Below are 21,270 nucleotides of genomic sequence, written 5' to 3'. Positions count from 1 at the left end.
TACCGAAGGATCTCGCTAACCGCTGAACCGATCGTGTTCTTCTTATCAGGGTATATTCTCCTAGGTCCCGGGAAGGTTTTTAACAATGTTTTGGGGAGGGTACCACCCCCCTCCCAAGAGAAATCTCAAAAAATCTAAATTCTTTTACGTTTCTTTATTTTAGAAAGAGAGTTCAGCGTAAACGTCAAACGCAACATAGACATATTTTAAATATAAAAAAAAAACATTTAAAGTGCCAATAGAGAACTCTCTAGTATTAAAATAAACAGGACGAAAATGTTTAAAGTTTAAACACAAATAAACAAGGATGACAACATCCATAAAAGCGAAGCTCTGAAACGGTAGGAAAACGGACATTAACACTTGTATAATGTCAGAACTGAATAATCAGAATGCGAATGTATAAGAGTCAAAGCAAAATTGTAAGTAAATTTGTTGAAAAACTACTTGATACAGGATAATGATTATAGACATACTTACATTTTTAGGACTTGATTACAGAGTTGCTTCGCTTATAATATTGTACTTTGTTGTCCCAGGAATCTGTATACCAAAAATCAGACCAATCGGATAATTAGGTCACATACAAATTTGTTGTTAAAAATGTAAAAAAAATCAACATGTTTAAAATGGACGTACGGACATTCTGGTAATGATTATAGAGTTGCTACGCTTTCTAATTCGTACCTAACTATTACAGGAATCACCATGCAAAATTTGAAATCGATAGGACAATTTTAACATGCCTAAATTAACGAAAAAAGCTATTTAAAAAAGTAAAAAATTCAACATGTTTAAAATGGACGTACGGACATTCTGGTAATGATTATAGAGTTGCTACGCTTTCTAAATCGTACCTAACTACTACAGGAATCATCATGCAAAGTTTGAAATCGATAGGACAATTCTAACATGCCTAAATTAACGAATAAAAGCTATCTATCTCGGACGGACGGACGTACGGACGGACGGACGGACCGACCCTAGTTATAGAAAAGCTTCGCTTTTAAAAAGATTGAAATCTACATATTCTTTCTTAATTGCAGCTAGAGTTATAGGAGTTGATAATAGCATTTTCTAATCTATCCGTTAGTATGTCTATGTTTTCACTATTTATATTAATACCTGAAATTTCTTTGTTCAAATTTTGACCAAAGAGAGACCAGTCTGTTTTTTTTACATTTCTGTACGAGTTGTCCATATTTGGGTCAGCTATGTTTTTACTTACAATAAGGTCAAATTCAATTCTACGGTGATCTGACATTGTTTCATCACTAGATACCTGCCAGTTTACTACTTTGTCTAAGACTTTAGTGTCACCTATTGTGATATCAATTACCTCTTGTCTCCTACAATCGGAAAAAGTGTAATCATTACCTTTATTAAGAATGTGTAAGTTTGTGGAGGACAACCATTCCATGAGCTCTACGCCCCTTCGGTTGTCATTTGAGCTGCCAAAAGCTGTACTATGGCAGTTTGAATCGCTGCCAATTAGTAGGGACCATCCTTTGGTCCTGCAGAAAGTTGTGAGCTCTTTCAGCAGTTCCGGGGGTGGTGGTGGTGCTCCAGGTCCCTGGTGATATTCCATGTATACACTAGAAATAACTAAGGTAGTCCCATCCTCCAAATGCATGCCCACTGAGCACATATCCGGAGAACAGAACTGATTAATCTGCCAGCAATTAAGGTTTTTTGAAACTAAAATCCCTGCCCTGTTCTTAGTATTAGGCTTACCGCAAAAAAGCTTATGTTTTTTTGAGAAACCAGTAATTTTAAAACTTTTATGATTAAAATTTGGCTCTTGTATCAGAGAGACAAATCCTGCATAGGTAAAGTCAATGTTGTTACTATTTAAGCCTAAGCTTAAGTAATTGTCATGTACTGCTGTAGCTGCGATTGCTTTATGTAAGTTTATTTGACTAAATTTTAGTCTAGTTTGAGTAGGTGGCGTCATTATTTATAAAAATTATTTAAGGGGGAAAAAAAAATTTATATAAATATACTAAATAGAAAAATACTTAGTTTTTCTCCTGCATGGAGGCTCCCTCCTGGAGGGGTGGGAAACCTTCCTTCTTCCTCTCACTCCAATCCTCCAGAGCTTTACCCCAGACGTCGGAGTACGTGTATATGCTGGTCTTCAGCTGGCTGCCTTGGTCAAGGATGCTGTCCAGGGCGTCCTCGGCTACTTCCACGACAATGCTAAAAAATTTAGCACCCTCTGGAAGCTCCTCATCCTTGTTCAAGCATCCCTTGACCACCTTCAGATGTTTTTCCCTTAAAAATGGATTATATAACCTGAGAAAGCTTTCCATTAAGGACCTTTCTTTCCAGGCCAACCTCTTGAGGTTCTTGACGGAGAGGCACACGAACGGCATCTCCCCTGGGCCGTATGCCGCATACTTGTACCCCAGCTTTTCCCTGCCCTCGGGCACTCCGGCTTGCCGGATTGTCCTGAGCAGGAAATCAACTGTGGCCTGGTTGCGGCACTTGACCCAGAAGCCATGGTTCCTGCGCCCCCTCCCCAAGATGTCCTTTCCCATGTCAATGGCCTCGAGATTTTTGTCGAGGCCCTCACTCATTAGGGCCATCTCCAGCTCCGCCTCAATGGTGTCCCAGTCATCTTGGTCCAGCGTGTGGAGGTCAGCATCGGCGCCGGCATCATCATTGTCCGGCACCGCCCTGACATCCACCTGCAGGCCCTCGACTCTGGCCGCCTTGGAGAAGGACATCTCGTCCCTTTTGACCCTTCTCTTTTCTGCCCTGATTGCTGGCTACAGCTGCACCACTGACAACCTGTTTTTCCCCTTTCTTTGTTTTCCCCCCCTTGCCCCTCTTCCTTTTCTTTTCCACTTGCCAACCCTCCCCTTCCCCTTTGTCAGTGTTGCAGCCGGCTCCATCATTCAGAGTTTCTGAAAATGTATCCAGAAACTGGCCAAAATCGTCCGTACTTCTGTCGGGGGAAATGATGGTTTTATCCATCAAATTCCCATTGTCATTTCCTGGGGGTGGCGTCGAGACAGCGGCAGCCCCCATGGAAGTACCTGCGCCGGATGGGTTTCCTGCTCTGAATGCTTGGTAAAAATTGGGGGCTAAGACCCAAAGTGTGTAGGTGGATGTACACCAGTCTAGTCAGACCCATCCTTACATATGGATGTCTAGTTTGGCTAAACAGTGCCTACAAAACCACACACATTAAAAAACTAGAAAAGGTCCAGCGCAGGGGGTGCCTTGCCTCTCTTAATGCAATGAAAACCACAGCCACACAGGCCATGGAAATTATTTTAGATCTACATCCTATAGAAATTCATATTAAGGCTCTATCACTGAAAAGTTACCTAAGGTTGACGAGGAATGGTAACTGGTCACACACGGAAGGAGAGGTCACAAAACCTGAAAACCACACCAACAGAGTTCTAAAATTGGCAAAAGAACTCCCAGAACTATCACTGCCAACAGACAAGCTCATCAACAAGCAAAGGGGTGAGTGTAATTTTATTAGTATCATAAAAACAAAAGATGAGCTGAACAAATATCAGTTTAAGCTCACTCCATCAAATGACAGCACCATTCATGTCTACACAGACGGGTCAAAAACCAAATCAGGTAGTGGTTTTGGCTACACAACCAAAGGTATCAATATCAAACAACAGGGATACAGGCACCTAGGTAAGATTGCCACAGTGTTCCAAGCGGAAATCCTGGCAATGGAAGCTGCGGCACAACATCTACTAGAAATCAACCCCATAGGTAAAAATATTAAAGTACATATTGACAGCCAGGCAGCTATCAAAGCTGCAAGTAAGTATATAGTGGACAGCACCTGCGTGGCGAGAGCCAAACAGGCACTAAACAGACTAGGTAAGAAAAATATGGTGGAACTTATCTGGATCCCAGCACATGTAGGTCACAAAGGTAATGAAATTGCGGATCGCCTAGCCAAGCTTGGCTCCGCAATGAACAACAAACAGGTAATCTATCCAGAACCACATGCACCCATTCCTATATCATACATCAATGGTATAATCAAAGAATGGGCCGACAGGGCTCATCAACAGAAGTGGATGAGTCCTGCTGACCCAAGATTCTGCAGACAAACACGAATGTTTCTGAAAGAAGCCAGAAACAATGTCTGGAAACTCATCCAGAACAAAAACAGGACTTTTGTCATGTATGCATGCCAGATCCTGACTGGCCATGCTAACACTAATAAACACTTATTTAGAATGAACCTGGCAGACAACCCAGGCTGCCAACAGTGTGGATTCCATGAGGAAACCATCGAACACCTCATCGGCTACTGCCCCAGATACAACAAGCTCAGGCTGGAGCTATTTGGTAACAACACCATACGGACCAAAGACTTCCATACCTTGAGTCTTAAGCACATATTGAAATTTATAAAAAAAAACAGGAAAATTTAGAGTTTAAACCACAAGTTTAGAGAAACATATATTATAGGCGGACATGGGACATCATGTCACAACAAGAGAAGGCTAACATATACTATTTAGGTTTGCTAGCCAAGAACAGTGGTAACAAAGCAGATGGGTCTGTGGACAAGTGCGTAGCACAAGTTTGGTCCCTGCCTTGGACAAGATGGCGAAGCCGCCCAAGTTCCTGAGGCCTGCTACATTCTGATACCTGATACCTGATAAAAAAAGAAGAAATTACTGACTTTTGGGGGATAATACAGAAATACGAAAAAATTATTTTACATTTTAATCAGCTAAAGTGTTTCTCTATTGAAACAAAATATAGTGTTTTCTGTACCGAATAGTGCAAAACCATGCATAACAGAAGATAAAATGTCATTTCAAAAATCTTCAATTTTTTCGTGTGATAAAACCTTGAAGTAATGTAAGAAAACGACATAAAAAATGTAATAAACATAAGACATTAATTAATAATTTGAAATAATTAAATAAACAAACATTACAGTGTACCTTTACAAATTTAATTACTTTTCTGACGTATATATGAGGAATTTGATGAATGTTAAAAATTTGACAATATGTTATTATTATGCTAAAACTTGGACAAAGACCTCCACAGATTGAAGGACTAAATACAGTCGGGTGGATGAAAATATTTTCTTTCGTTAATACTTATTTGTCGACCGTATTATAGTAGATTTTCAATGATATTAAAATGAAAAATTATAAGATTAAAACCAGTATTGTATTAACTTTATGTTTTTTTTTAATATTCGTGGAAAGTTGTCTGTAATACGGTGATACACGAATTTGCACAAGAGGTAATTTAAAATCAATCTATCGGCAATTGTCTTATCCCTTATAATATCTTTTCTCTCTGAAATTCAAAAAAGGCCAAGGTGAAAAAATGATTAAACTGAATTGTTTAACTTTATTTTTATTTCAATTACCATCTTTGACATATAAAATATCGTATTATCAAAATTAGCTAAAATACTAAATGATGTAATATATTCATCTACCCGATTGTAAATAGATTTGACAAATATTGAATTATTCAACATGTATACTAGTGTGTATAATACTCTATAGTATATACACAAATATTGTGAATATTAGTCAAAGAAGAGCTCTAACAATGATGTTAATTTAGCATTTATATAGCCTTTTCATTTCTTAAACGAACAGATCTACAGTATAAATGTATATACAGATAACTACCTTCCCCCTTTTCCAATGACCTTTTTCGTCTGCTAGCAAATTGCTTTCTGCTACTTAGCTGTGTTAATATTCCCGACACTATTGGTTGGTTTTCAAAGAATCAATTGAGAGTCGGTACAAAAGGTCCTTGGGATGAGGACATAAAGGTATTTAGATCCTTCCCCCAATATAGTTTTATATTAAATGGATGGTTAAAACTATAACAATTTGTAATAAAAAAAAATGAAAAGTGTAAGGTTATAAGTAACATTTTATTTGTATCAAACGATCACACCCTTCAAATATACGACTATTTTTATAGACATAAACGTTTTTTTTTTGCAGGTTTATAAAAACTGCAGTCTTCGCAAGACCTGTGGACTATGGTTTCAGGAAGATAGATTCTTTATCTACTGTTAAACTTTTGTTCTTTTGTTATATATCGACATATGACTTTAGGTCTTATTCTCGTTGTCAAACGTGCGTTATTTGATTTCTATAATCAATTATTAAAACAGGTCATTATATCCAATTCGTCAATTGAGTAAAATAGTTGTTTAATAAACTTTCATTAAAGGTAAAACATCTTAAAATCGACATAAACTATTTCAACACATTGCCTCATAATTCAACAGGGCTAGGAGTGGTGATAATGTGTGTAGAGGAGGGGGGGCGGGGGGGGGGGATGATCCCCTCATCTTTTGTAAATCGTTAATGAAAATTTCCACATGAATGGATAGTTTGTTGTTGTGTGTTAGTTGCCAGGAATAAGGTATAGCCAACAAGCTAAATAAATTTTAAATAATATTTGGGGGTCAGATAAAAAGATCGTTAATTCCACCAAGTGTTACCTCCTGTTACAACTTAGTTGGAATACTCCCAACGACAACTGAAAATCAGGTATAAGTTTTGTGATTTGATTTTTTCGTATTATTTTTGTTGAAGGTATAAGCTGGTTAGTTGCCACAAATATAGGGAGAGGTAAATAGAGGATATTTTTGTATTTCAGTCTCACTGTTACATAAATAAAATAAGGGATACTTTGTCCTATTGTTTGTTAGTTATAAAAATAAATGTATAGTTGCATAATCCAGACAACTACATTGCCCAAATGGTTGAGACCCTTTTCGTCTCCTAGCAAATTGCTCTGGCTGTGTTTATATTTCCGACGCTATTAGCTGATTTCAAAGACAATATCAAACAGGGTACTAAACCGTTGGGTACAGTTACATATAGCTCATGGCCCAGGGGCGTCCAAGCTTTTTTTTTTGGGGGGGGTAAAAATTTTAGGGGGGGGGGTAATTCGTGTTTGGGGGGGGTAAAATGGCGCGCGAAGCGCGCCGAAAATTTTATTTACCCCCCCAAAAATTTTTACCCCGGGGGTAAAATTTGATTGGGGGGGGTAATTACCCCCCCTAAAGTCTGTTGGGGGGGGTAAATACTCCCCCCAAATCTGTTGGGGGGGGTAATTACCCCCCCCAAACTAATTTACCCCGGGGGTAAAATTTTTGGGGGGGGTAATTTAATTATGTAAAAAAAGCACCTACCTAATCTATTAAGTTAATAAGTACTATCCTATAACATAAAGTAGTAAGTAAGGTTTATTTGACTATAGCTTCAGATTTCATTACTTTTAATACTGAGTTCCCTTTTTAGGAAAGCTTCACATAGATCCCATGATGGTTCCACACTATTATATGTAAATCCTTTGAGTGGTTTTAGGCTATTTTTCTCCTCCCTTTTTACCCTTTAGAAAACACGAGTTCTTAGATGCTAAGGGCGCCACTACTATTCAAATATATAGTATTAGTATCTCATTCTTTAGAACATAAAAATACAATAATTAACTCACTAACCAATGAACCAATATGATTATACTTTAAAGTGAAGCGTCTTATAGGTCCTGGTAAGTTTTATAACTAGTTTTGAGACACCCTGACATCCTCCCAAAAGAAATCGCCTATAGAAATTCTTTTTCATTATTTAATGAAATATTTAATTATTTTAGCCCTTATAAAGGCCCAAGCAAATAAAACATGATCAAACTATTAAATTTTTTGTTATCATGGTTAAGAACTGTTTTAACTGGTTGGACTATATTGGGGTATAGTCCCTTTTGTGGCAACGCTCCTTAAGGGGCGTTTCTTCGTTTTTTTCACACAAGCTTCTCTCCTATTTCTAGCCCCTGCGGGGGTCCAATTGCTTAACCATGTGGGGCAATCACCTAAACCAATATAACCTATCCTAAAATAAACTTATTTTGGGGGGGGTAATTACCACCCCAAAATGGTTTGGGGGGGGTAAATACCCCCCCCAAAATCGTTGGGGGTGCCTACGGCACCCCCAAGGTAGGGGTAATTCTTTTTTGGGGGGGGTATTGTTCACAAAATTTTGGGGGTGCCAAATGGCCCATTACCCCCCCCCCTTGGACGCCTATGGCTCATGCCCCCTCTATTCTTTTACTTTAATGTTTTAAGTAAAAAGGGCATAAGTAAATAAACGATAAATAATGAAAGTTTTGGTTTTCTGTTAGTTATCAGGAATGTAGGGATGCATTAATTAATGGAGAGTTTGTTGAAATTGTTTGCTGTCAGGGATAAAGGAATTAAAGATAAATTAATTTAATGTAAAGGTTTATTTATTGTTTTGTAACTAATACAAAGATAAACAAATCATTACGTAAAAGTTACAGGATCTCTATGTGTTTATCTGTTTGTCAGTTTGTACCGCAGGATCTCGCTAACCGCCTAACTTCTGGGAATGTTGATAGCTATTTTAGGGTACGGTAAAACTAGCATTGTCCAAACTCTTCAATCAATAATTTTTATTTGTAGAATTTTTATAATTTTGTTGATTATAATTGGGGATATAAATCAATTTATCGTCCATTGTCTTATTCCTAAAGATCCTGATAATAATTATAACTTTTTAGTAGCGAAGCTACTCTATAATTCACTTTGTCCGTCCGTCAGTCCGTCCGTCAGTCCGTCCGTCAGTCCGTCCGTAACGCTATGGGGGAAATGGGATTTACTCAGCTCCTATAAAAGATAGAAAGCTGAAATTTTTTGACAACATTCCCATCATTAAGGAGCACAATTAACTATAAAACATCAATGGCGGTCGGACGGCTTTTTAGCAGGTTTTAGGCTATTTTTTTATTTTCCATATTTTCCTCATATCTTTGGTGCATATGGTCCGATTTTCAAAAAAATTTTCAGTTAGATGTATCAAAATTAAATTTTCCGTCGTTTGGAGAACCAACAATGACGGTCAGACTGCCATTTTGCAGGTTTTTGGCTATTTTTATATTTTTTACATTTTTCCCCATATCTTTGGTGTTTATGGACCGATTTTCAACATTTTTTCAGTTAAAGATATCAAAATTAAATTTCCGGTCATTTGAAGAAATCAACAATGACGGTCAGACTGTCTTTTTGCAGGTTTTTGGCTATTTTTATATTTTTTACATTTTCCCCCATATCTTTGGTTTTTATTAATCGATTTTCAAAATTTTTTTTAGTTAAAGATATCAAAATTAAATTTCCCGTCGTTTGAAGAAAACAACAATGACCGTCAGTCCCATCCACAAAATTTTGTGCTTCGCTACTTATGGATGTTGTCATCCTTGTTAACTTCTAATTCATGTATTTAAGTTTATAAGTTTAACTGCAGAATGTTTTTAAAGCATACTACAAGTTTAAAATTTAAACATAAACTTAGTTTATTATCATTAAAATGCATCTCAATTAAGATTTTTATCTTTTATAAAGCGGCCTAGATAGTTGGTCAAAAGAAGTTCTAGCAATATTATTCTTAGCTACTAGCAGAGCAAATATAATCACCCTCCTTCTTTAAAAAAATCTAAGTGGGGTAGTAAATATATTCTGAGATTCATGTCTTTATTGTAGTAGGTTAGGTTAGGTCTAGTTATAGACCCCACAGGTTTAGGATTGAATCCTCATGTTTTTCTATACAAATTCTCTAATTTGTAAGCTCAAAAACTTTGGGGATTTTATTTAATCTTGATAAGTTGCTACAAAATAGCAGCTTTTCCATCAATAATTTCAATCTACTATAACTTTTTTATCATAATTATTTGTATATACAATTTATCGCCAATTGTATTATCTCATAATACCAAGATCCCTGTTATTTTCAGTTTATTTTCAATGTGGGTATGTGTGACTCATTAACGAATAGAGGTACTATGACCATTTTTTTCACGTAGATTATTTCCAAGATAAAGTCATTTGTGCGCTAGTTTTGAATGCAAGCATAATAAAATTGCCTTACAGAAAAATATATGGTAATATAAAGAGAGAAAAATATACAAAAGACGCCCCCCGAGGTTACAAGTCTTTGTGTTTTGAATCTATCAATTTTCATTTTCACATATACTGAAAAGTTTACAATAACTTGAATATTTTATTAGTTAAAACTTTACAACAAATAAAAAAATCTTTGTGATTGCTTTTGTCCTGTTTTTCCTGAAGAAAACTATTTTACTTCTTTCTTCAAGAAAGTCGTTGCCGGAAAAGTATCATAAAACATTTTGTCTCAATGGTATTTTCTCTTACTAAAAATTTTAACCTAATCAATTTAAATTCGTTAATTATAATAAAATTTGAAGTATATCTGCTGAAAATAAAGATGAAAAAACTTGTGCTTTCCCTCAAAGTTGTCATCGAGCACTGAAACCCCTACTCTTAGTAAGGATGTAATTTTTTATCCTACAAAACCCCAGAGGGAAACCGCCCAAAACTTTTTTTTCCTAATTTGTTGCTTGTTAACCCTTGTTGACTAATGCCAATTCCAATATAGACTCCAACATTTTAAATGTTAATAGGAAAAAGGGATAGTCAAATAATATGAAACAAGTATCATACTTTGTACATTAGTAGCGCAGCTAACAACCAAAAAAACAGAAAAAAAACTTTACATAGAAGAAAGAGTTTAAATGACAAAAAGCACTAAGTGAAATATATTATAGGGATTTTTTAAAAAGAATAAAGAATAAGAGAATTTTAAATCCTTTTTAAAGCTTCTCCCATTAAGTAAAGTCTATCCATTTTTCAGCTTTTTTGACAATACTTTACACTCTGATGATATGGAGTTAAGTGACATAAACTTTACAAAAGTAAAAAAAGCCAATTTGACACAATAGCCTTTAATTTCGGACTAAATAGAATAGAGGTTGTATTCGGAGAAAATGAATTTTAAAGTTTTCTGATTTTTTTCTAAATACAAAAAAATTTAATTAACTTTTAACTTTTTTGGAAGCACTAATGATTTTGATTAAAAATGCTATAATATTTGAGAATTCATTAAGATTTTGGTCCAATTGAAAAAAAGATGGAAGGTGAATGTACATATAATAAATTGTCCTTTGAGACATTAAATTATTTACAGTATAACTACAAAATCAATAGTATTATCAAATAAATTTAATTTGTATTTCATTGCCCAATCCCTGAATCCATGATAGCTAATATAGTAAATAAAAGTGAACTATGCCAATTCTCACATAAATATAAAGACCTCATTGTTGTAGCCACAGAAGAGGGACAGATATTAGTTATTTTAATCATGTTGTTCTTGTGTTTATTCATAGATTATGTACAATTAATTCTTCATCTTCCCTCCTCCCTAGCCGTATACTTAAAAAATTTGAATTTAATAACTAAATAAATTGTTAAAAATATTGATTAAATTATTATAAAAGTAAATAGACGTCTTTCTGTGTGTATGTCTGTAGCTTCAGATATTCTCTTGACAGATATAGTTCTCCTTTTCATCAAAGTTTCTAAAGATTAAAATCAATTTTGTTTTCAATTTTGGGTTCAAGGGTCCGATCTAACAAAACTGGTATCAATTTTATGATTTTTATTTTAATATTTGTGGAAAATTATCTGAAATACGATGCTTTGCATAATTTTTCAGTATGGCTGACAACTGGTTCTAATCAAGAGGATATTACTCGGTTTTGAAGCCAAACTGGAAAAAAATTGAAGTTTTAACATAATATGAACAAAAAACAAAATCATAAATAAATACCATTTTTAAAAATGCAAACGTAGGAAATATACAAACATTTTTAGAACCCAACGTACTTTAATGTCATTTAAAAGCGGAACAAATGATGCTTTCTTCTCTATTTGAAGCTCTTCTACTTTAAATTGTTTGGCTTTTCTTCTGGAAGGGTATATTCGTCTATAGCTCTAAAAAATAATATTTAAATGTCGATTACTTTATTTGCCATATAAAATATTGTATTTATGTGAAAATAAAATAGCCTAAAACCACCACAGAATCTATGTGAAACTTACCTGAAATAGAGAAGCCAATCAACTTAGTAGTTGTTGAGTTCTTAAACTTCAGACAAAACTAATACTACATTATAAAATAGGGTACCATTTTCATATGATATTAAAAGCAAAGTGAAACTTTGATTTACTGCGTAGTTGTTTAGAATATTGTACAAAATTGGAATAAGTCGTCGCTACTAAAAATGTTGTCATTCTTGTGACTTTCAAAACTATGTAATGTTGGCAGAAATAGAAAATATGGTTCCTTTGGAATTCTAGTTTTTGTGTGAATTTCTGTTGGACATTACACAAATTTTGAGTTTTTGGAATTTTCCCCCCATACCCTTTCCACCCCCCAAAACTATTTAGTATTTTACTTCTATTCTTGCCCCTCAACCCCCTCCCAAAAAAATAGTCCTGCTGTGATTTTAACACCTTCTTTCCCGTGGTCTATTGTTTGTGCCTAACCTCTCTCCCTGGGGGATGCTGGAATTTGATAGGGGGAAGGGGGGAGAAACCCCCCTGGATGCAAATTTATATTATTATGATATTTTAATATTTGCATTTAAGGAAAAAATTTTAATTCTTTTTTATTTCATTTTTAATTTGGTAGTTCAGTTTTGTTGTACATTTTAGTTTTCAGAAATTAAACTTTACATTCGTATCTATTCTATTTGAGGCTACGCCCCTAGTGTCATTTTTCGTTTTATGGAAGCTTAACATAGGTTCATGGATACTTTTAGGCTATTTTATACCTAAATTAATGTCTTGTAAAGGTTTTAGGCAATTTCTCTGCCCTCTCCTTCCCTTTCTTCAAGGGTTTGCACTTGATGTTAGTGGCGCAACTGATAGAAATGTTATATTTCATTTTTAAAACTTTATATCACACATAGAAATGAAGTTTTTAAAATAGAACTAAATGTAAAAGAATTGAGCTCCTATGGTTGTATGATTAAGCGTGTCACATGCGTACTAAATTATATTTATAGGAATGTTCTGATATCTTTATCAAACTTTGACAAGGAATATTTGGAGATTTAATAGTACTTTAAGAGAGAAAAATTTCTGCCAGATAAAAAATATCATTATTCCCAATGAATTAATTTGTTTCTACGAATCTAAATAGTTCTTCTTTTCCTACGCTTAAAACTTTTAAGGACCCTTATAAACTGTTGATTGGTTGATACAAATTAGCACAGTAAAAACTTATTGTTATTAAAGTTGCATCAGAATCAACACAGATTGTCTACGATAATATAAAGATTTTTTTTATGAAATGTTTTGAATGTAAAAAACAATGCATATTTGGAAAAATAAAATTCCCATACATTATTTACATACTTCCTTTAGAAATAAAGAATCCTATTTAATGGTTGTCACATATAGGTAAACATTTCAAAATTCATAAATAAACTAAAAATAATATTCAAAATATGATCAAAAACACTTCAATCACTTGAACAAAGAGTTGTTTTTGAATTGCATAGCACACACCATCTAGTTTTCCGTCGGTCAATCAGCCTGGCCTTAAAATAACAAGTCAGGTTTTAATAAAATCATTAATTAAATAAAACATTTTCCTAAATAGCATCATAAAAAATAAAATTGCTAAAAAGCAGACAATAATAACGGTGACAAATTTATATTGTTTAGGGGAATTTTCACAAGAAAATTATGGAAATGAAATAATTTCATAAACTACAAATTTGCATAACCCGACAGACATTTGATTTTTAGAGCAGCTTTGTGACTTAAAACATGTATATTTATATTTTTTATGTTAGATTATAAGTTAAAAGTTAGCTGTTTTTTGGTATGATTTGAATTATTTTTCTCTTAAATAAAAACTATATAAAAAAAGATTTAAATTTTTAAAACCCAGCTTTTCAAATTCTTATGTAAAGACGCATTTAGTAAAATGTAAAGCTGTGCGCGCGGAAGCTTTTCTATTATTCTCCTTTCCGTCTCAACGTTCTTTTGTCCCCCTGGCCGGGACGGTATGGCCTTTAAAAATAAGGTAAATACATCTAATCCTGATGGAATTTGGGAAGAGGCAGTTTCAATGGGTCAAACGGGTAAATTATGATTTGCACACTGAGTTAAAATTGAATAAATGTTTTTTTTTATATATTTCGTTTAACAACTAAAAGACGCATACCCAGCCAGGAGATTTTTAAATATGGATATATATCTCATTTTTAAAATTTTTTGTCAGAATGGCTTCGAAACCCATTGATGTCCGCTGGATAAGAAACGGTTTTCAGCCAAAATGAAAAATTATGTATAGCATAGTTTTACAGACAAATTTCTACGAATATCAAAATAAAAATCATGAAATTAAAACTAAGTTTATAATAAGCCTGGGCCTTCGGCTTCTCGGGACCAACAAAACTCCTTTAAAATCTAATACATTTTTTACTTTAATATTCACGGAAAGCTGTCTATAATACGATGCGATAAATAACTATTTTGTTGTTTCATATTATTCATCCAGTTTGAATCAATTGTATAATCCTTTTTAAAATGATTGAGAATTGCCATCCTGAAATCATGGAATGCTAAACAGACCAAAGACACATTTTTCTAGATTTATCTTAATTTCATTTTGAAATCTCGCAATAGCGGTACCTAAACATTATATAACTGATCTACGGGCCCTTCATAGACGTCCAAGGGGGGGGGGGTAATGGGGCGATTACCCCCCCCCCAATTTTTTTTTCATTTTACCCCCCCCCCCATTTAGGAGGGGGTATTTACCCCCCCCCAAACAATTTTTGGGGGGTAGATAACCCCCCCAAAATAAAAAATCTCTAATAAAAAAAAATTTTGCGCGCTTCACGCGCATTTTTAATACTATATATTTAATAAAATTTAAATTACCCCCCCCAAAAATTTTACCCCGGGGGTAAATTTTGGGGGGGTAAACTAAATTTACCCCTGCTAACAGATTTCAGGGGGGGTAATTACCTCCCCCCCCCCAAGCAAATTTTAACCCCGGGGTAAAAATTTTGGGGGGAGTAAAAAAATTCGCGGCGCGCTTCGCGCGCCATTTTACCCCCCCCAAAAAACGAATTACCCTCCCCCCTTAAAAAATTTTTACCCCCCCCCCAAAAAAAAAAAAAGCTTGGACGCCCCTGGGGCCCTTGTTCCTTTTATCACGCCTCGCTTCGCTCCGGTTATAAGATTGAAAACCATTTCATTAATTATTAAGCGAGTATATGCTTATAGTTTAAACTACTAATATATAGAAATAGATAACATGAAAATGTGTCTCGGTCCCAGGAACAGAATAAAAAATAGAATTGAACTTACAAAAGAGATTTAAACAGCGGAAAAGAAAGGTGGGTTAGATACATAGGGGTGAGGTAATAATATGGGATATTGAGATTGGTAAATTTCAAAAAATATTATTTTAGAAAGAAAATTTTCCATAATAAAAATGTATCAGTTCGTCTGTCAATATTCACAGGTATGAGGTATAGCTAACAAGCCAAATGAATCTAAAATGATATTTAGGGGGCAGATAAAAAGATCACCTTTTCTACTAGATTACGAAACGTTGTATACAGCTCTGTTCTTCTGAATATGTTTATAAATCTTGCAGGGATAAGGTAGACATTATATGTTTACAGATATTGAGTTTTTTTTACACAGCAAACTAACTTTAAAATTTACATTGGTTTCCTTAATCTTATAGCCGATTTCCTTCTTTTTTTCCACTTTTTTATCTATCCCCCAATTGCTGTAGATTATAAATATGAATGGGTAACAAAAGGAACCATCAGATTTATGTAATAAAGTAAAATAAATTAAAAATAGTTTATCATTTAATTTAACTAAAAAATCCGATATATTCATTAATGCCAAAAATTATTGAAATTAAAAATGATAGTAAATAAGAATAAAACAGGTATCATAGAAAATACAAACTAAATAACAAAGTAATTGTTGAAACCATGCATACTTACTATTAAATACTATACCTTTTTTCACCTTTTCTCTTCAAATGTCTCTAAATTAATCAACTTATATGTATGTATTTTATTTTACAACCAAGGCAGGTTATATCATAGCTACGTTATCCTACAGTATAAAGTATAAAGTTTTTTTGTTTGAACCTAAAGACCTCGGAAAGTGGAAGTTCGAATTTTAGTACTTTTCAGGGAAGCTTAATAAATGTGTATTGGGTGGTTTTGGGCTTTTTTTCATAACCACCCTTTCCCTCTCATAGAATTTAGGGGCGAGGCTTTAGTTTCATATAAACTATGAAACTGTATGTAAAATTTAATATGATAATTAATTAAACACCAAACCTCTTAACTTAGATATTAGTTATCTATCGCATTGTGTTATAGAGAGTTTTTTGCGAATAATAAAATTTAAAACTTTATGCTTTATTTCTGCTTTGTACGCCCTTTCGTGGAAATTTATCTGTAGTTGATACGATAAATAATTGCTCAATATAGCATAGAACTGGTTCTCATCCATCGGAAATTGATCGGATTCAGATCTTGATGGAAATTGAAATTAAGAGGTAACTCCTAGATGAAGATTTTTATAAAATATTATTCAAGCTAATATTGAATAAAAATCAATGAAAAAACATAATATGAATTGTTAACAAAGAAAAAAAAACTAAATATTAATGTTTTTATGTGGTAGAATCATATTTCTATTCCGTTTTTTTGTGTGCAAAATATTATGGTTAAACCAAATTGTGCTGCTTTTGTGTTTGCTTATTCTTCCACGATAATCTCTGCAGATCAAGGTTTTATATAAAGGATGGTAATATATGTAGAGCAAAGAAACCATTTCAAGAATAAAATAACTCTGTTTTTTTTGCAGTTGTGATAGGATATTTTTAAATAGGTGAAAAAATATAATTAATTATGTTAGGAAAAAAACTGTCGCCAGTTTAAGGTTGTTACTTTCCCTGTCATTTATTGGTCATTTCGTTAATACAGTAGGAAGCAATTGGGTAAGGGGGGAGAGGGTGTGAATTTTTATTTTAGCCAGCCACAAGTTTCTTTTTATCAGAGTACATGATAAGCTAGTGGAAGATCCAAGTAATAATAAATCCATTCATTTTTTTAGAAAATGCAATGATCGCAATAAGACTAATATGCTCTCTTAACCTTTTATTTTATTTGAATTTGTATACTTAATATAAGACCTTGGTGCACTTTAAGTCCAGGGTGTGAGTTGGAACAGGACACCAGCAATTCAGGGATTAGGCAATGCGAGATAAAAAGTTATCTAACTCATCATATTATAGACATTTTTCTGCAGATATTGAAACCAGTTTTGTGAGCCTCGACGGTCTAACAAAACTTTTATTAATTTTATGATTTTAATTTTATTATCAGTGGAAAATTGTTTGTAATACCGTGGTATATATGATTTTTCAGTATGGCTTAAAACTGATTTTAATCCAGTGTATATTCATCGGTTTTGAATTTTTTTTATTTTCACCGAAGTTTGAAAAAAAATCTTCTTCTTTTTCATGAAATGAAAGAACTAAAGTGATAGTTTGCAAAGTCAGGATCTTAAATAAACTCTCATTGAGGTATCCATGTATCCCTGATTGGACAGGGATTTCTAGGATCAAGGGTGCTAATAGGGAATATTTTTAGGAGTGCAGCAACTCTACCTATAATTTACAAGAACTTTTCTTCGTAGATGTATCAGCCAATATGAATGTGAAGATATTTTTAGTAGGTCAATTTAAATATTGGAATTTGAATTTTGTATTGCAATTTGCTGGTATTTAAACTGAAATTGAACATTTAATAAAACCCCTCTGCTGAATTAAATGAATTTAGATGTATTTTTAAGATAGTGCTTTTCATTTTCGTTTTTTCTTCGACATCCACGAAGGTTTCGTGAAAAAAATAATTTCTACAATAATTAAATTAATTAAATCCTTCTTGTTAATTCATTAAATAACAACAAATTTTATTAATTAATTAACAGCGTATAGTGTCAAATAAAAAATGACGTCATACAATACAAATGACCAATGATAGGCCAATATACAATGTGCCTAATTGACCAATGTTAAATTGTATACTGGCCTATCATTGGTCATTTGTATTGTATGACGTCATTTTTTATTGGACACTATATATAATACATATCTATTATATTTATCATATCATATCAAAATTAATAATCATATTGATAAAATTATGCGGTGAATCGGATTATATTTACCACTAATACGCATCACACCTTATATTAAAGGAATCTCCAAGAGTTACGGTTATTTGAATGACACGGCAGACTAAATGAGTGTCCTTTTTTAACTTTGATATTATTTATAGCAGATGTAATGTCATTCATCCATCCGTCCATCCATTCCTTTATACCTGTTAAACTTACATACTGTTATTATATCAACATAAGATTATGTCTAAAAAATGTGTTATTATTAGAATAATAGTTCATAGTAGACAAGTTTCATAATATGGATCATAATATAAATTAAAATACTAGACAAATTGGCTGGTAATTTCATTTAAAGTGTTTTGTTGAGCACAGAAACCCCCTATCAAAAATTTTGAAAAAATAGAAAATAAGGCCTATTACCTTAGGTCAGGTTAGGTTAGATTATGTTGTGTATTGGGTAGCCCCGCAAGTATGGGCCTCACATGGTTAGAGACCCTCACAAGGGATAGGCAAGGCATATGAAAAAATACCCCCACCCCCACCTTTTTTTCATTTTATTCAAAAGGGAGAGTTCAGTGTTCGATGAGCACTTTAAGGTAAAGCACCAAATAGCTGTTTATGGAGTCAATGGTATTTCAGTCAAGACCACGCAAAACATATTCTATATAATTGTAAGTCATCACAGTGCTACCAGATCTAACAGGGTATCTAACCAGCTTGCATGGACAGATAAAGATTAACTTTTGTCTCTGGGTCCTTTGTGACAGAGGTATTAACTTGATTGACAGATATCCTAACCAGTGCACACACACACACACACACACACACATACACACACACATACACATGCACACTTAAATACGCATATTATGTTTTCATAAGCGCAGCCTGCAATAATTGGGGCATATTATTGTTCATACGTCTTATAAAGTGGTATGATATTTTGTCTTCATTTCAGGGAAGATTCACATAGGTTTCTGGATGGTCTTGAACAATTTCATTTTAAATTTAAGTTTTGAAATGGTTTTATGATATTTATTATGTACCCTTCATTCCCTTTTAAATAGGTGTTAAGGGCGCAACCGCAATTTATAGAACTCTCCACATTAAAAGAATTTTTGTTAATTCTTCAGACTCTTTGCTCTGATAGATATTGTCATCCTTGTTTTGTATCCTACTCTGGTACTAATCTATATGATATAATCTATTGCCAAATTGAATGAGATTGCAATGCATATTCATACAAAATACAAGGATGATACAAATCCAAAAAGACTATTAAACAAGGATGATATTAAATCAAAAAGATTATTAAACAAGGATGATATTAAACCAAATATATGATTAAACAAGGATGATATTAAACCAAAAAGATGATTAAACAAGGATGATATTAAACCAAATATATGATTAAACAAGGATGATATTAAACCAAATATATGATAAAACAAGGATGATATTAAACCAAATATATGATTAAACAAGGATGTTATTAAACGAAATTTATGATTAAGCAAGGATGTTATTAAACCAAAACGATTGAACATGGATGATATTAAACCAAAGAGATGATTAAACAAGGTTTATATCAAACCAAAAGGTTGATTAAACAAGGATGATATTAAATCAAATATATGATTAAACAAGGATGGTATTAAACCAAATATATGATTAAACAAGGATTATATTAAACCAAATATATGATTAAACAAGGATAATATCAAACCAAATTAAGCAAGGATGATAAACCCAAAAAGTAAAAAGTAGATTCAGGTAGAAAAATTATTTTACGTCTTACTTCTCTGTTGGTCAAAAAACAACGTTAAATAAAATAACATTTAAAGGATAGCAAAATGAATCTTTTGGTTATAGCTTAAAATTCAATTGTAAGAAATTTTCAGAAAATCAAAAAATGGATTTCAAACATAATATTCTATTTACATGGATTTGATATATTTAAATCTTGCTAAAAATTTATATTTGTAACATTATTCATTTAAAAGAATATTTATAGTTTTCGTCAAAATTCATAATATTTGTAAATTGTAAATTATCAAATTAAAGTTACAAAAGCATGAACTTTTCCATAATTTCTTGTATGTTTTTCTTATTAAAAGAAACAATACTAAAACAAAAAAGGACTAAATAAACAGAAACCTCCCACTAAACAAAATTCATTGTATTTTACAAAAAAAAAATCCTCCAGTGGAGTGTATTTTCTTGTGTTTTGTAAAGAAAGGAAACTAATATTGAAATAGAAACAGGACAATAAGCAGTAATACAATGGATATATTTAGAAAAAGGATTAGCCTTTGTGCCACAGAGAATTAATGGCGGAAAAGTGGGGGGAGGGGCTCTGGTGGGGAGGAGGTGTCGAATTTGATAGGTGGTTATTTAAAAGGTAAACTATTGGGGGAGGGGGGGGGGGATTTGAAGGTGTCAGGATAAAAGAGCGGTTGCTCTGTCAGTATTAAAGAGAAAAGAATTTTTGTGAATTTTAGGTAAAATAGGGGGAAGGAGGATAGGGTTTTTTTGAAGGGGGTGGGGGGGGGGGGGTTACTTGCGGCAGGTGTTCAGCTGATGATCCCCCTGTCGGTCAACCAGATTCATTTTGGGACATAAGCTTTGTTCAACATTGGTCACGGCCAACCTTCTCATTTATTCATGCTTCCATTTTATTCCCCCCCCCCCCTCCTTACTTCCACCCCCAAGGACTAAAATAACCATCATTCTTCATTAAGCTAAAATCAGAAAGGTTTTGATTGCCTTAATATTTTAAGCAAATATTTTTAAATATACTAGCGGAAGCGCCACTAGCATCTAGATGCTCTGTAATGTAATCGAAGGGGTACAGAAGACAAAAAAAATATCCTAAACCAACTTAAGACCTAAATCTAAAATTAAAATAGCTTAAAACCACCCCGAGACCTATGTGAAGCTTCCCTAAAATGGAGAAATCTATATGTTCAGTGGTAATCGAAATCTTAAGCTACCTACAACAACAAAAACCTTACTACTTTATAAAATAGGATTAAATAATGTTTATCATATGATTCTATAAAATTTTTAATTCTATTCTATTTTATATAAACCAGTATAAAACTTCTGGCAAAAAAAACCTTCATGTAAAGTGTCACTGCTTGTATCTAAACTAGAACAAATGC

At 33.4% G+C, this 21,270-nt stretch overlaps 1 protein-coding gene across 1 annotated transcript in view; it reads left to right on the top strand.

Annotated features, from left to right (window-relative positions):
• The first annotated feature begins 3,245 nt into the window (after nucleotides 1-3,245).
• LOC145312551 (uncharacterized) overlaps nucleotides 3,246-21,270 on the top strand; it is a 38,218-nt gene continuing 20,193 nt past the window's right edge. Inside the window, exon 1 of the mRNA XM_080151805.1 lies at nucleotides 3,246-4,335. Within this exon, the coding sequence (XP_080007931.1) occupies nucleotides 3,246-4,335 (1,090 nt within the window). The remainder of the gene's footprint in view (nucleotides 4,336-21,270) is intronic.

This window comes from Acartia tonsa, chromosome 2 (genome assembly GCF_053477335.1).
Source record: "Acartia tonsa isolate MP-2025a chromosome 2, ASM5347733v1, whole genome shotgun sequence".
In the NCBI taxonomy this organism is placed as follows: Eukaryota; Metazoa; Arthropoda; class Copepoda; order Calanoida; family Acartiidae; genus Acartia; species Acartia tonsa.
This window is presented reverse-complemented; position numbering and strand designations above follow the sequence as displayed.